The sequence below is a fragment of the Cannabis sativa genome, chromosome 5, assembly GCF_029168945.1.
Source record: "Cannabis sativa cultivar Pink pepper isolate KNU-18-1 chromosome 5, ASM2916894v1, whole genome shotgun sequence".
Classification (NCBI taxonomy): domain Eukaryota; kingdom Viridiplantae; phylum Streptophyta; class Magnoliopsida; order Rosales; family Cannabaceae; genus Cannabis; species Cannabis sativa.
This window is the reverse complement of record NC_083605.1, coordinates 9,755,771-9,771,609: the sequence shown is the minus strand read 5'-3', so window position 1 is coordinate 9,771,609 and position 15,839 is coordinate 9,755,771. Positions and strand designations below refer to the sequence as shown.

The window sequence follows — 15,839 nt, the reverse complement described above, 5'->3', positions numbered from 1 at the left end:
TTAATTAAATATCAAAAATTAAGTTGTAACCACTTAATTTGAAAATATTCCATTTTAAGTTAATATTTGAAAAGATATTAACTTAAAAAAATATCTAAAGAATCTTAATAACCAATGCCTAAAATTCCTCAACTTAATTTTGAAATTTTGAATTCAAAAGATATTCAGATTTAAGTTGGTTAGTTGAAGATAACTAAATATCAACTTAAATAGGAATATTTAATGAAAAATTTAAATTAAGTTCCAGAAAGAATCTAGATGGTTATAATTCTATATTTAATTAAATACAAGAAAATACATATAGTTTAGCTTAGAATATAAAATTCCTTAAACTATATTTTTCTTAAATTAATTTCAAAATAAATGAAATTAATTATGTTGCTAATCAATTTTATTAGGTTAAACTAGTGTAATTAACCTAGTACAGTCATTCAAATCAGGCAAATGGGCCTTCACAATTGGGGTGGTTTGTGTGAGGGGGTGCTGGGTTCAGTATGTCGTACCCACTTCTATGGCTCCCAACTCTCACACAAGGCCCAAAAGAGAGGAATTTAACCTTAATAAGAACAACTGTTATTAATTGAATAAGCCCAAAACTAAATGGGCCTAAATAAAATCTATCAATGACTATGACATTTTATTTAGCAACATTAACCTATATGCATCTATAATAAAATTAAACACATAGGCTCACACAGGCACACTTTGGATGGGTCCTATCATGTTGCTAGGTCATACACAGATGAAAGAAGATTGTAAATTATACCTGTTACAAATTATTATCTTGACCAAGGGAGCCATCAGATCATTAGATCTGGCAAAAAGTAACCATGGCTATTTGCAATCAAGTAATAATAGGTTTTAAAAACTTACACATAAGCTAAAACACATACTCCTGCAACAAGGTTAGCTGGATAGTTGGATGTAGGATTTATTTAATTTTAAATTAAATAATTAATTTCGAAATAATTAATTAAATAATAAAAAAATTTCGAAAAATTTAAAAAAATTTGAAAAAAAATTCGATTTTTTTTTTTTTTTTTTTTAAAAAAAAATTTAAATTTAAAATTAAACCTACAATTTTTGAAAAATTAGGTTTCAACCAACCTAAATATCATTTCAAAAATTTGCTAGCTACTTTTAAATTTTAAATGTTATTTTATAAATAAAAATTAAATAAAAAATTAGAAAAGATATAAATATCTTTTTCAATTTTTAAATGTAATTTAAATAAATAAAATAACAAAATTTAAAAAATTAGCAAAATATCTTATATCATTTAAAAATTACATGATTATAAATATCTTATTTTTAAAATTTAAAATAAGATAAGATATAATCAAATTTTAAAATAAGATAGATTTTTTTTAAGCAAAAAGATAAATACTAATTCTATTCAAATTCAAATTACACTAATATCTTGAATTAAATTAAAAAAATTTAAATTAATTCAAAATGATAATTAGAATTGAATTAGGAATAGTAATAGTATATATACAAAACCATACAAAAAATTGGAAGTTAATTCCATGAAAAAGTATGAAAAATTGAAGAAAAATTGAAAAAATTCGAAACTGTACGGACAGTTTTGCGATCGCAGGAAACTATCAGCACAGCCCCGATTTTGTCAAATCTTCAAAAAATCATAACTAATTCAAATAAAATCCAAATTGAGTTCTGTAAAAGGCTAACTTGCTTAATTTTTTCCATACTATCCAATAAAAATAATGCCAGAACCGAAATAACAATTATTTTTCACGAAAATTTCACAATCATCAAATAACACTCAATACAACATGATACCATCCAAAGAACATACAAACAATCGTTTTAAAGTCCAAATTACATGTAAGTAAATCAATTACCATGGCTCTGAGGCCAGTTGTTGGAAATTATTTTACCAGGATCTTAGATCTACTCACAAGTATGTTTATTAACATCCTAAATATGAACTTTCTAAAACGATGAAATAAACACATATAAAGTTTAAGAAACCTTACATTGGGTGCAGCGGAATAATATGACTCCTTCCGTTCAGATATCTAGCCCTTGATTCCTTTCGTAGCGAGCATTATCAATATCCGAACACGGATCTCTTTCTCTGAATCTTTGATGCTGAAACTCCTTTGCTGATGATCTTTCTTCACGATCTTCCTCACTATGATTGAGGTATCACTTGATGTGTGTGGGCACTACTCATACACTAAGGATTTCGAAATTATCAAGGAAGAAGAGAGAGAGTGGTCAGCTAAAGATAGGGAGAGAGAAGGCTCAGTTTTTCTGAATAGAAAAAGTCAGAAGAAAAGTGTGTTATTTTCCTGAAGCCTTCACTATCTATTTATAGCATTCCACTAGGGTTTGATTTGAATTATATGGCATTAAAATAATGAAAAAATCAGTTTAAATTTCCTACAAAAGTGGCTGGCCCTACACTTAGTGGATTGGGCCTTGCTTTTTGCAATTTTGCAATTTTAACACCTTTTGTATCTGATTTTCTCAAAAATACCAATTTCCTAATTCAACCATTTAAATGCCAATTCTAACTATTTAATAACTATAAATAATTATTAAATAATATTGTCATTTATCATATTTATTAATTGAACCATACAAAGTATCATAATTAACAAATATGCCCCTATAAACTCTTTCTTTACAATTTCGCCCTTACTTAGTGAAAATTTCACAAATAGACATAGTCTAACTTGTGAATTATAATTGATTAATCAAAACCAATTACATGAGTCTTACAAGCAATATTATCTCAACTAGTGGGGGGACCATGGGTCTATATAACCGAGCTTCCAATAAGTAGATCAAGAATTTAGCACTAAAATTCACTAACTTATTAATTCTTCGTTGAATCCACGCATAGAACTTAGAATTGCACTCTCAGTATATAGAATGCTCTATATGTTCCACCATATAGACACATCATTAGTTATCCATTGTTATAATCCTAATGTGATCAATGATCCTCTATATGAATGATCTACACTGTAAAGGGATTAAATTACCGTTACACCCTACAATGTATTTATTCCTTAAAACACTTGACCCCGTATAAATGATATTTCAGCTTATGTGAAATGAGTACTCCACCATTTATGTTCGTTTGGTCAAGCTCGAAGGAGATCATCCTTTGCTTACTATTCGCCAGATAGAAGCTATAGATTCCATGTTTATGATAGCGCTCCCACTCAATTGCACTACCGTGTTCCCAAAATGTACGTATCACCCTGACCTAAAAGTAGGCTTAACTAACAAATCAAAGAACACGAATAGCCTTTCAAGATTGAGCCTAATCATATCAGGATTAAGATCATTTGATCTAGGATCAACTAGGCGATATTGACTTGAATAGATATTACGGTAAGTTTAATAAATCTAAGTCAAAGTTCAATATCGGTCCCTTCCGATGCATACTCCATGCATCCAACCTGAGCTTTACTTTAACCAATGTTCTGGAAAGAACATAGTATTTCTCCAAATACAAGTAAACTCTTGTTGTAGATTATCATATCAGTAAAACCCTGTGTCTGATAAATCTAGGAAACTTTATTCACATAGTCATGTTTACTTTCCAATGTGTTGACGACACAATAAACAGGATCAAGTATGTGAAAAGGATTTCAGATGAATTTATACATTATGTACATATAATCATGAAATAAATCATGTGAACCATGCAACATTAAATGTTATTTCTGATCTATATTAATAAGTAAATCTGATTATATTGAAATGAGTTTTATTTAGGGCATAAAACCCAACATGATCTACACTGTAAAGGGATTAGATTACCGTTACACCCTACTATGTATTTTATCCTTAAAACACTTGACCCCGTATAAATGATATTTCAGCTTATGTGAAATGATTACTCCACCATTTATGTTCGTTTGGTCAAGCTCGAAGGAGATCATCCTTTGCTTACTATTCGCCAGATAGAAGCTATAGATTCCATGTTTATGTTAGCGCTCCCACTCAATTGCACTACCGTGTTCCCAAAATGTACGTATCACCCTGACCTAAAAGTAGGCTTAACTAACAAATCAAAGAACACGAATAGCCTTTCAAGATTGAGCCTAATCATAACAGGATTAAGAACATTTGATCTAGGATCAACTAGGCGATATTGACTTGAATAGATTTTACGGTAAGTTTAATAAATCTAAGTCAAAGTTCAATATCGGTCCCTTCCGATGCATACTCCATGCATCCAACATGAGCTTTACTTTAACCAATGTTCTGGAAAGAACATAGCATTTCTCCAAATGCAAGTAAACTCTTGTTGTAGATTATCATATCAGTAAAACCCTGTGTCTGATAAATCTAGGAAACTTTATTCACATAGTCATGTTTACTTTCCAAAGTGATGACAACACAATAAACAGGATCAAGTATGTGAAAAGGGTTTAAGATGAATTTATAAATCAAGTAGACAAGCAATTGATAAAGTGAACCAAAACATACACAAATGAATGAAAAATACTTCTGTTTCTTTATTGATGTTGAATAAAATAGATTACATTGAAATGGAGTTTTATTTAGGGCATAAAACCCAACAAATAGCTACCAGAGTACAATAAGGATGGCTCCCTATGAGATGCTATATGGTAGGGAATTCCGTTCTTCTATTCATTGGGACAAGACTGGAGAAAGGAAGTACTTGGGTCCAAAATTAGTTTAGAGGACCAATGATGCTATTGACAAGATCAAGGCTCGGATGCTTGCTTCTCAAAGCAGGCAGAAAAGTTATGCTGATCCGAAGCGCAGAGATGTCACATTTAACGCAGGGGAACATATTTTCTTGCGGGTTTCACCAATGAAAGGTATTAGGCGCTTCTAGAAAAAGGGTAAGTTGAGCCCTAGGTTCATTGGGCCATTTCAGATACTTGAGAAGGTCGGGCAGGTAGCGTATCAGCTAGCCTTACCACCAGCGTTATTGGCTGTTCATGACATATTTCATCTTTCTATGTTAAGGAAATATGTGACAAACCCGACTCATATCTTGAGTTACGAAGCCCTTGAACTGCAATCAGACTTATTCTACGAAGAGCAACCTGTACAGATTCTTGATAGAAAATAAAAGATTCTTCGGAACAAGACCATTGCTTTGGTTGAAGTGCTCTGGAGGAACAGTAAGGTGGAGGAAGCCACCTGGGAGTTGGAGTCTGATATGAGGACTCAACATCCAGAGCTATTCAGGTTAGATTTCGAGGACGAAATCCTTTTAACAGGGGGGGATAATTGTAATGACCGCTTTAGTAATTTGGATTAGTAAAGGCAATTAGCACTGATTTCTGTTAATTTTTTAGAATTATTTATGAATTTATTTATTTGTGGACCCCAATATTAGAAATGAGTATTAGAGTTATAATTTCTCAATTCCAGAGATTTTATTAAACTCTAGGGGTATTATTTGTCCTATATGTGAAATATGTTATTTTTGTAATTTTTGCTCGGTGACAACTGAAAATGCGATGGATGGCTAGTTTGGTCACATGGGTAAGTTTAGAACCTTATTTCTTAGTGGGAAATATTTTAGAGAAAATAAAATATCAGGGTTAAGCGGAGTTATGGAACTTGACCATTTTACCCCTAGCTTTAGAAATACCCAAGTTTTAAGGAGAAAGGGCATTTTAGTAAAATGCAAAAGGGTAGAATTAGGTGGCTGCCTTGTATGGTGACACCTAGCATGTAGTTTCAGCCAAGGATTTATGTGGGAAATCCATCTTATTTCATTTAGAAAGAAATTAAGTAAAATAAGGAAATGAAGCCAAAAATCAACATAACCTCTCTTCCTTCTTCTCTCTTTCGAACCAGCCCTAAACCAAGGAATTGGTGGTTGATTCTTTGTGTTTTTAGCAAGGAGTTTCAAGGGAAATCAGCCCAAGGTAAGCCTTAGCAACCTTATCTTCTAGTTCTTAAATTTTAGCGTTGGTTGAGTAGTGATTTTGCTAAGTAGGGGCTTTTAGGGTTAGAAATGCTTAGGGTTCTGATTTTATGTTAATTTTAAGTTGATTTTAAGTTCTGGTTATTGAATTGGAGCTATGGAGGTGGAGTTGAGCGAGCTTGAGCTTTGAAACTCAAGTTTAGGTCTTTAATGGCATAATTTGATTCATTGAGTTTTTCTGTAAAATACTGGCTGGAATATGTTGTTTGTGCATTGTTTAGGTACTCGGGAAAATTTGGTAGCATTTGGTGGAAAATTGAGCAAAGAATGAAAGGTTTGGGGTGGACTGGTGCAAATCGGCTAGCCGGTTTTACCAGACCTCTAAAACAGACTAGCCGGTTTTGGCAGGATCCCCAAACACTTCATTTTCTCAATTTTCGTCCATTTCAGTGTCGTGGTTGGGTATTTCCCTAATTCCAGAGTTTGAGTAACCTCTAGGGGGTGTATGGGTTCGGGTTTCCCAGGAGTAGGGTTTTGATCATGTAACTTACCCGGTTTCATAATGTGATTAGGGCATCCATCTAGCACGAGACTTTTCGTTCAGGTCGGCCAGCACACTTGAATCTGGAACGAAGGTAAGAACTGTATATAATGTGTAATATAAATATCTGAGTGTATGTATATGTTATGTGTATATGCATGCTTAAAAGTGTTAGTTGCACTACCAACACTTATACAGTTAAGGTATAGAGTGCATTGATATAGTGAATGTTATTTGAGAGTACATTACAGTGATACCAGCTCAAGTATGGGAGGTAGTGAGTGTGCGTGGTATATCACTTAGTGGTACTGAGGGTACGAAACAAATCCTACCAACACTCGTACAGTGAGGTATGTAGTGCATGTGGTATAGTGGATGTACCCTAGTATTGAACGTTCTTACTCATCTGTTGAGCCTTGTAAATAGGTGTATGGGCGCCTAGTTACAAGTCAGAAATTATATGATATGTTATATGCTTTTCTTACTGAGTCTGTCGACTCACAGTTTTGCATCCATGTGTAGTTAAAGGAAAGGCGAAAGCTGAACATGAGTGATCCTGAGCTAGGATGATGTTGTACATGTCGAAGCAGCGCGACCTGGAGTGTTCGGTCTGGTCTGGGAATTGTATTTTGTAGTCGTTGTGCGACTTGAATATTATGTATTTTGGTATATTATATTTTAAAAAGTTTGAAATCGGGATCCCGACACTTGTAAATCTTTTGATATAATATAAACTTTAATATTTACTATAAAAGTTTTAATTTGACACACTTTTCAAGAAAATTCTTTGATTAGCTAAGATTGCACTGTAATTGAAAAGGCACTGTAGCGTGCCTTAGCATTAGGGCGTTACACTTACACATTGGATAAGTGTTATGTCCTTTCCAGGACATTGGCAAAGTTTACCAGCATCGAATGTATAGAGTATACATTGGAAGGGACCGATATTGATCTTAGATAAGATATTATAAACTTACCATTATATCTTTCTAAGTCAATATCAATGGTTGATCTTAGGTCTATGGATCTTAATCCTGATATGATTAGGTTCAACTTAGTTGTATTATTTATGTTCTTCAACTTGTTCGTTAAAGTCGACCAATTAGATCTTCTTGTGACATACAGATTAAGGACATGGTAGTTCAATTGAGTGGGAGCGCTGATCATAGACATGGAATCTATAGCTTCTATAGGTATTTAGAAGTGAAACGATGATTTCCTTCGAGCTTGGTTGAATAGAGATAAATGATTGATACCTCATTTCAGTAATTATATTAGTTTACTGAAGTATCATTTATAGGTTGCTAAGTGTTTTAAGGATAAAATACATTGAAGGGTAGAACGGTAAATTTGTCCCTATTCAGTGTAGATCATCTATAGAGGATCCTTGACTATTAGGATTGTAACAATGGATAATCATAATGTATCTATATCATGGTACATATAGAGCATTCTATATAATTGAGAGTGTTATTTAATTCCAAATCTATAGTGGCGCAAGGTGGAATTAATAAGTTAGAGAATTTACTTAGTAAATTCTAGATCTACTTATTGAAAGCTCGGTTATATAGGCCCATGGTCCCCTCACTAGTTGAGAAAATACTGCTTGCAGACTCTGTTAATTGATTTTAATTAATCAATTATAATTCTAAAATTAGACTATGTCTTATTTAAGAATTTTCACTAAGCAATGGCTTAATTGTGAAGAAAAGAGGTTTTTGGATCAATTTGTTAATTAAGAGACTTTGTATGGTCTAATTAATAAATTACATAAATGAAAATTTTATTTGATAATTAATTATAATTATTAAATAAATAATTTTAGCATTTAGAGGATTGAATTAGAAAATATGGTATTATTGAAAAGAAGAATAAGTGGTTGAAATAAAGTGGCAAAAATCTAACTAGAGATTGGTCCACTATTGTGTACGTCCATAAGTGATTTTCGCCCAATTTTTTATTCTTTTTTTTTAATCCATATAATTCAGCCCTAAGCCCTAGTTGAAACACTATAAAAGGAATATGATACTCTCATCTCATCCTCTTGACAACTTGTCAACTAATGTCAACCTGACTATTCAATCAACCTAGATGAGAGAGTTCCTTCCTTAGTGATTTTACCTCCTTCATTGTTCTTCACATTCGAAACCCATAGTTAATGAGTGCCATGCCCACACATAGCAAGTCAAGTACTCAATCATAGTGAGTAAGACGGTGGTAACCAAACCCGAAGGAGAGAAAGAGATCTAGGTTCAGATCTTGATAATGCTCTGCTACAAAAAGGAATTAAAGGCTAGAGATCTTGAACGGAAGGAGTCATTATATTCCACTGCAATCAATGTAAAATTTTCTTAAACACTTATGTGTTTATTTCATTGTTTTAGAGAATTCATATTTAGGATGTTAATTCAACATACTTGTTAGTAAATCTAGATCCTGGTAAAATATTTCCAACACTTTATACCACTCAAGGCGAGGACCAAAATGCGATTGCCCATACCCTTATTGGCATCTCTAACGGAATCCCCCCTAACCTTTATTCTACCCTTGAAAGGCCTTACACTGAGGATGAGGTCAAGCATGCCCTGTTTAATCTCTGGTGACAAAGCCCCAGGTTTTGATGAGCTTAACGCCCATTTCTACCAAAAAAACTGGAATACTCTTGGTAAAGATCTCACCAGTGCCATCTTGGATGTTTTGAATCATCACTCTAATTTTTCTCAAATAAATTATACCATTTTTGCCTTAATCCCAAAGAAAAAAAACCTCCACAATATGTGACTATAGGCCTATTAGCCTTTGCTCAACACTTTATAAAATTATATCCAAAACCCTGGCTAATAAGATGAAAACTGTCCTTCACTGAATCATTTCTCAAAACCAGTGTGCTTTCCTCTCTGATCGTCTTATTTTTGACAACATCTTCATTGCCAATGAGATTATCAATGCTATACACTATAGGAAAGCTGGCAAACAGGGCTGGGCTACTATCAAACTTGACATGGAGAAAGCCTTTGATAAAGTTGAATGGAGTTTTGTCAAAGCTATTCTCCACCATGTTTGCTTCCCGCCCTCTTTTACCTCCCGGTTATGCAATGTCTCTCAACTGTGGTATATCGTATATCTGTTAATGGCAATCTTTCCACAAGTATCACTCTTACCAGAGGTATAAGACAAGGGGACCTTCTGTCATCTTACCTTTTTCTCCTGGTTGTTGAGGGTCTTTCTGCTACTATTAGGGCTAAGGAGAAAATTCATCAATTTACTGCCCTTAACATTTGTAAAGATGCCCCCATTATCTCTCACCTTTTCTTTGTCGATGAAAGTATACTCTTCACTCTTGTCACCACTGCTTCTAGTGCTGCCATTAAGGATATGTTGTTCTCTTACCACAAAGCCACTGGCCAAACTATCAACCTTGCTAAATCTTCAATCATGTTCTCCCCTAACACCTCTCATGATTCCCAAGACCTCTTTAGAACTTCCCTTGGTCTAGGCAGTGAAGGTTTCATAAGCAAATATCTCGGAGTTCCTCATTGCACTAGCAGAAGTTCCAACTCTCACTTCCATTATTTTGTTCAAAAAGTGGCCTCAAAATTAAACATTTGGGATGGAAACTTTTTCTCTAGAGCTGGCAAAGAAACCCTCATCAAAGCTGTGGTTCAGGCTATACCATCTTATGCTATTAACTGTTTCAAACTGCCCAATTCTACCTACCTCACTATTCAAAAAGCCATCTCTAAATTCTGGTGGGGTTCCTACACTAATAAGGGTAAAATACATTGGAATCAGGGGCCTTCTTTATGCACATCAAAATTCCATGGTGGTCTTGGCTTTAGGTCTCTTCAAAATCATAATCAAGCTCTCATTGCCAAGCAAGCTTGGAGAATTTGGTCCAACCCTTCATGACTTCTTTACACTCTCCTTAAAGCTAGGTATTTCAAAAACAATGACTTCTTCACTGCCCCTAAGGGCCATTGCCCCTCGAATACTTGAAAATGTCTTTTTTGGGGCAGGGAGCTTCTCAAAGAGGGCCTTTTTCGGAGAGTCGGTAATGGTAGGTCCATTTCACTCCTTGATTCAAGATGGGTTCCCAGCCTTCACTCGCTCTCTTTCTTGAATAATTTTAACCCAGTGGATCACAAGGTCTCCTACTTCATTGATAAAGATGGTGGTTGGGATCTTCACAAGCTCCAACACCTCTTGCATTCTTATAAAGTTCATTAAATATTGAAAATTTCCATTGACCCTGTTTCTAATGACACTCTTATTTGGGGTTATCGCTCTTAAGGAAATTTCATGGTCAACTCGGCTTACCATTTGGTCAACTCAAAACATCACCAAACTCAACCCTCTTCCTCTAACAAAGACTATTTCATGCATTAGTGGAAATCTGTCTGGAATACCAAAACTCTACCAAAGATAAACACTTTACCTGGAAAGCGTTTAATCACATACTCCCTTGTAGTTTAAATCTTTTCCAAACGCAGGTTGTGCCTGCTCCTTTCTGCACCTTTTGTCACAATCAAATTGAGTCGGTCTCTCACTCTCTCATCCATTGTCCCAGAGCAAAGTTAGTGTGGTAACATTCTTCTTTTGGAAATTTCTATTTTAGGAACCATAATTGTGATATCAAAGAGTTTTATATGAGAGGCTTTGATGAACTTAACAAAGATACTTTTACTCTATTCATTAGTTTACTTTGGCAGATTTGGAACAACAGAAACAATGCTCTTTTCAACCGAAACACTAACACTCCCATCAAGGAGGAAGATTTTATTGTTTCTTTCCAGTAGGACTATCAAGCAGCCTAAGCTACACCCCTTCTTTCAAACCATTTGGATTCATTTTCTCCAAATTGGACCTTACCTTCTCAGCCGGATCCTTCAGCCCACTCCCTTCGAAATGGACACTACACTCTACAAGTTGATGCTGTTTTGGACTTGAAGAACCTAAAAATGGGGCTGGGTGCTACCATACTTGGCAGTAAACATAACCACATTGTAGATTTTTCTATCCACAGATGGGGTGCTTTTACTCCCCTTTTTGCAGAAGCTCAAGCTTTACTTGAAGGCATTCATTGGTGTCTGGCTACCAGAATCCCCCTTGGTGCTATTGAATTAGATTCCCAGCAACTAATCACAAGGATAAACAATCATTGGTAAGACAATTTGGCCTTATCTAGTGTAGTGTAGCTGATCAGGAAGAACCTATCCTCTTCCTGATGTTTCTCTACATCACATCTCTCGAGTTCACAACACCACAACACATAACAATGCTTGAGAAGCTCTCAGGCAGGATAAGGATATCGTTTGGAGGAATTGTTTCTCATCCTGCTCTTTGTAACTGTTTTAGTTTCTTTTGCAGTTACTTCAAAAAAAAAAAAAGATTGGTTCAGGATATCTTAATGAATATTTTTTGATTACCTATCAACTTCTTCTTTTGGAAATTTGGTACAGAGCATCTCCACATTGAATGAGACAAAAAAGAAATTTTAGTAAAATAGTAAAAATTATACAAAAATTATTTGTTAGAGAGGAAAATCCTAAAATTAACTTTGTAAATATTTAGCATGCTTTTTATCTTATGCGGATCGCCCAAGGCCAACTTACACGACTTTGTTGGACCAAGAAAAAATCTAACAAAACTTATAGTAATCTTGTTAAAAAAATCATGAATTAACAAGTTAGCTATAATACAGTAAAAAGATGAACTGGATACGACCTCACCATTGTCGTTGAACTCTCATTGTGGAGAAAAAAAACCTAATTGTGAGAATTAAAGTGAAATTGCGATTAAATTTTTTGATTTATATATATATATGAGAACAATTGAAAATTAAATCATACATGAATCTGAGTAAACAACACTCCCTCCTTTGTTAATGGCTTCTTTCCATAGATCGAAAAGATTTCTCTTCTTTTTTCTACATAGTAGCCATTCTCGTTGAAATTGAATCTATTCCCACAAAAATTTGTGAGTAAAACTCATCACTAATGGATTATTTGAACATGGAAAACCTTAGATGCATCGATTCTTTATGGGGAGAATTTTGAAAAATAATGATCGAAATTCTTAAGGGCAATAGGATTAGTTTTTGATGGTTTAGAGCTGGGTTTTGGAAAGAGAAAACTAAAATGCAAAAAAAAAAAAAGTTAAACTAAAAATTTTCTTGTTAGGATTTATAAAACACTTAAGAAATATATATATATATCACAAATCTAATCATATTCCTAAAAGTGATTTAATATAGAAAACCCTAAATCATAAATCTATATAGCCTTTGCTAAATTAAGAAGAAGAAGATGCCAAAAGATGAGCGGAAGCACTAGCCTGAAGCCATTGTTGGAGATTGCAGAGAAGGTTTTGATCTTCCAAGAATAAACTATTTTCTAAAGTATTTTCTCTGATGGGGAAGGAGAGAATACAGAAATCCTAGTGTTTCTTGGGGACCACTACCTAATTATAGACTCATCTTAGAATGAGTTTTGGGTATTTATAATTTGGCCCCTCAACAAATTATAAATTAACTTATGGTATCTACACATTAATTCTATGACAATTAATTACCCTTTTGATATCCATAACATAATTGGTCACTTAATTTTGTATCACACTTTATAATAGCATATACATTATACATATGTGCCCACATAGGATTTTTAATCCAACAATCTCCCACTTGGGCAACATATGTTACTTGATAAATGTATAACCTTATGAGCTCAAAATTTTCTATTATGTGAAGGTATTCACAACAATCTCGTCCATCAACTATACCCATATAGAATCAAAGCAATTTTCGTCATATCAATCATGACTAAATTTATCAATGGTCACATATACAAATATAGCCAAATGACGTAGATCAATCATGGATGTGTAGCATGGAAATTACATGCAATGTGAACCGAACATGCCTATTTCCAACTGGTCCTCCATAAACCAAAGTGAGGTCAAACTTAAACATAACAAAATAGAGTGAATAAACTGAAAACTTTATTTCTGATCAGAAAATAACCAAATACATAAATGTCTTAAATAAACATAACGCAAAGAAAATACAAACTCCCACTAAATCATGCTATCCTCAAGCAATACTACACCCATATGAGCATTGTGCTCATGAAAGACCTTGGGTGGTAATCCTTTTATAAGCGGATCCGCTATCATGGAGTTTGTCCCAATGTGCTCTATGGATATCTATCCACTCTGCACTCTTTCTTTCACAACTAGGAACTTTATGTCAATATACTTTGACTTGGATGAGTGATTACTCTAAGATTTAGAGTTATTTTTATATCTCTAAGCTTGAATTTTAAGTTGAATTGTGGAAAAATTAGTGTCTATATTATGTAATTGTGTTTAGTTTGTTGTGTCATTGTAATAAATGGAAGTGTGTGTGTGTGTTAGTAAGTGTTAAATAGATTTATGTTGTTGTTTTTATGTGTATTAAGCAGAAAAAATGCAAGAATAGGTATTTGGAAATATTTGGGACAAGGAGGAAAAGGAGCAGAAAAATGCCTATTGCTGACTGGCATTGCTATAGCAATCATCGCGTAGCAATTTCCAGCCCAGTAAGTATATTTTGGCTGAAAGTCCAACTGGCTTTAATGAAGAAAGAAAGGAGTTGAGGTGGCGAAATGAGGCAAATGACTCAACAAATATGTGGAAAATGAAGGACAAGTGGACCATGACTTGGATTTCCAATTAGGGTAAACTTTAGTACCCTAATTGGGGAATAAAAAGGAAGGAGGACATTAGAAGATATGATGGCTGCACTTTAGAGGGCTGGTACGAACAACTTACAGCAGAAAAAAAAAAGAAATCAAGTACAGAGAAAGAGAGTACAAAGAAGAGAAGAAGAAGGAGAAGAAGGCAACCTACAACGAAAGGATTTGAGCTCCAAACTCATTTCTCTTGCTCTCCTCTTCATTTTGTATCATTTTCTACTCTCTAGTTTTCTCTTTAACTCCATGAACATGTTATTTTCTGGTTTTGAGTTTTTAATTTCAGCTATGAACTAAACTCTTTGAGATTTGGGTGGTTATGAAACCTTGTATGGACTAGTGTTTTGATTTTGCAATGATGAAGTAATCTTGTCTTAGTTCAATTAGTTGTGATGAAATGTTGATTGAATGTTAACTTTTGGCCATTTTTAACATTTAGCAAGCTAAATCTTACTTGGAAAAGCAAGACCTAGTTGAACCCCTCTAATTGATGCATGATTTTTTCTACCGTTTTCTTTAGGTATTAATTAGTAGTGAAATAGGAATATTTTTCTACCATGCATAACGAAAGATTTGGTGCTTTATTTGGGCTATTTATGATCTAAACTGATGTAGGAATGCATTGTGAGATTATGAATGGTTTATTGCAAGTTTTGGAAAAAGCTTGCTGGTTTTTTTGAAATTTGTTAACTCTGCCAGGATTGCTGAGTCATTGCTATATCAACTGGGACATACAAGTGGAAATTAATCACCCAAATCTATTTTTCAAATCTGAAATTACCACCACTTGAATCACTTTAGCTTCTTATTTTTAGTTTACTTAGCTTAAAAAATTAGTTCTCAAGTTTAGAACCAAGGTTATAAATTTTTCTCGTGAATTAATGTGTTACTTTGTTTTATTTTTATTTGAGATTCTTGGAATTGCTCTTAGTTGATTTTGCATTATTTAGTAAAAAGTCCCTGTGGAGACGAACTTTGATGACTTATCATTGTATTACTTGTTTGTGATTGTGTACACTTGCGCAATTATAAAGCAATATAATTTTCACAACAAGTTTTTTGGCGCCGTTGCCGGAGACTTTAATCTAGCTGGTTTGTTCTTTGAAATCTCAGGTATCTATAGTGTATGAACCAACAAGAGGACTTTGAACTTGCTCCTATTGATCCCGAGATTGAACGCACATTCTGAAGAAGAAGAAGAGTTCAAAAGGCTAAGGGCCGAGACATCATTGCTGAGAATCTTGATGATGATGGGATTGCTCAACAAATTGTTAATCCCATCATATTGGCAGATGATCCAGCAAGGGCTATAAGGGAGTATGCTGCCCCCATGTTTAATGAGCTTAATCCAGGCATTGTGAGGCCTGAAATACAAGCACCGCAGTTTGAGCTCAAGCCAGTGATGTTTCAAATGCTCCAAACTGTGGGGCAATTCAGTGGGATGCCAACTGAAGATCCTCACCTCCATCTCCGTTGATTCTTGGAGGTGAGTGATTCTTTCAAGATCCAAGGAGTGAGTGAAGAGGTGCTAAGGTTGAAGCTATTCCCATTCTCACTACGAGACCGAGCTAGATCATGGCTCAACACTTTGCCTCCTGATTCTGTTACCAATTGGAATGACCTTGCTGAGAAGTTTCTGAGGAAATACTTTCCTCCTACTAGAAATGCA

At 34.2% G+C, this 15,839-nt stretch overlaps 1 protein-coding gene across 1 annotated transcript; it reads left to right on the top strand.

Moving 5' to 3' along the window:
* The first annotated feature begins 9,530 nt into the window (after window positions 1-9,530).
* LOC133038144 (uncharacterized) lies at window positions 9,531-10,349 on the top strand. The gene has a single exon (XM_061116203.1). The coding sequence runs from the start codon at window positions 9,531-9,533 to the stop codon at window positions 10,347-10,349; it is 819 nt and encodes a 272-aa protein (XP_060972186.1).
* The last annotated feature ends 5,490 nt before the right edge of the window (window positions 10,350-15,839 follow it).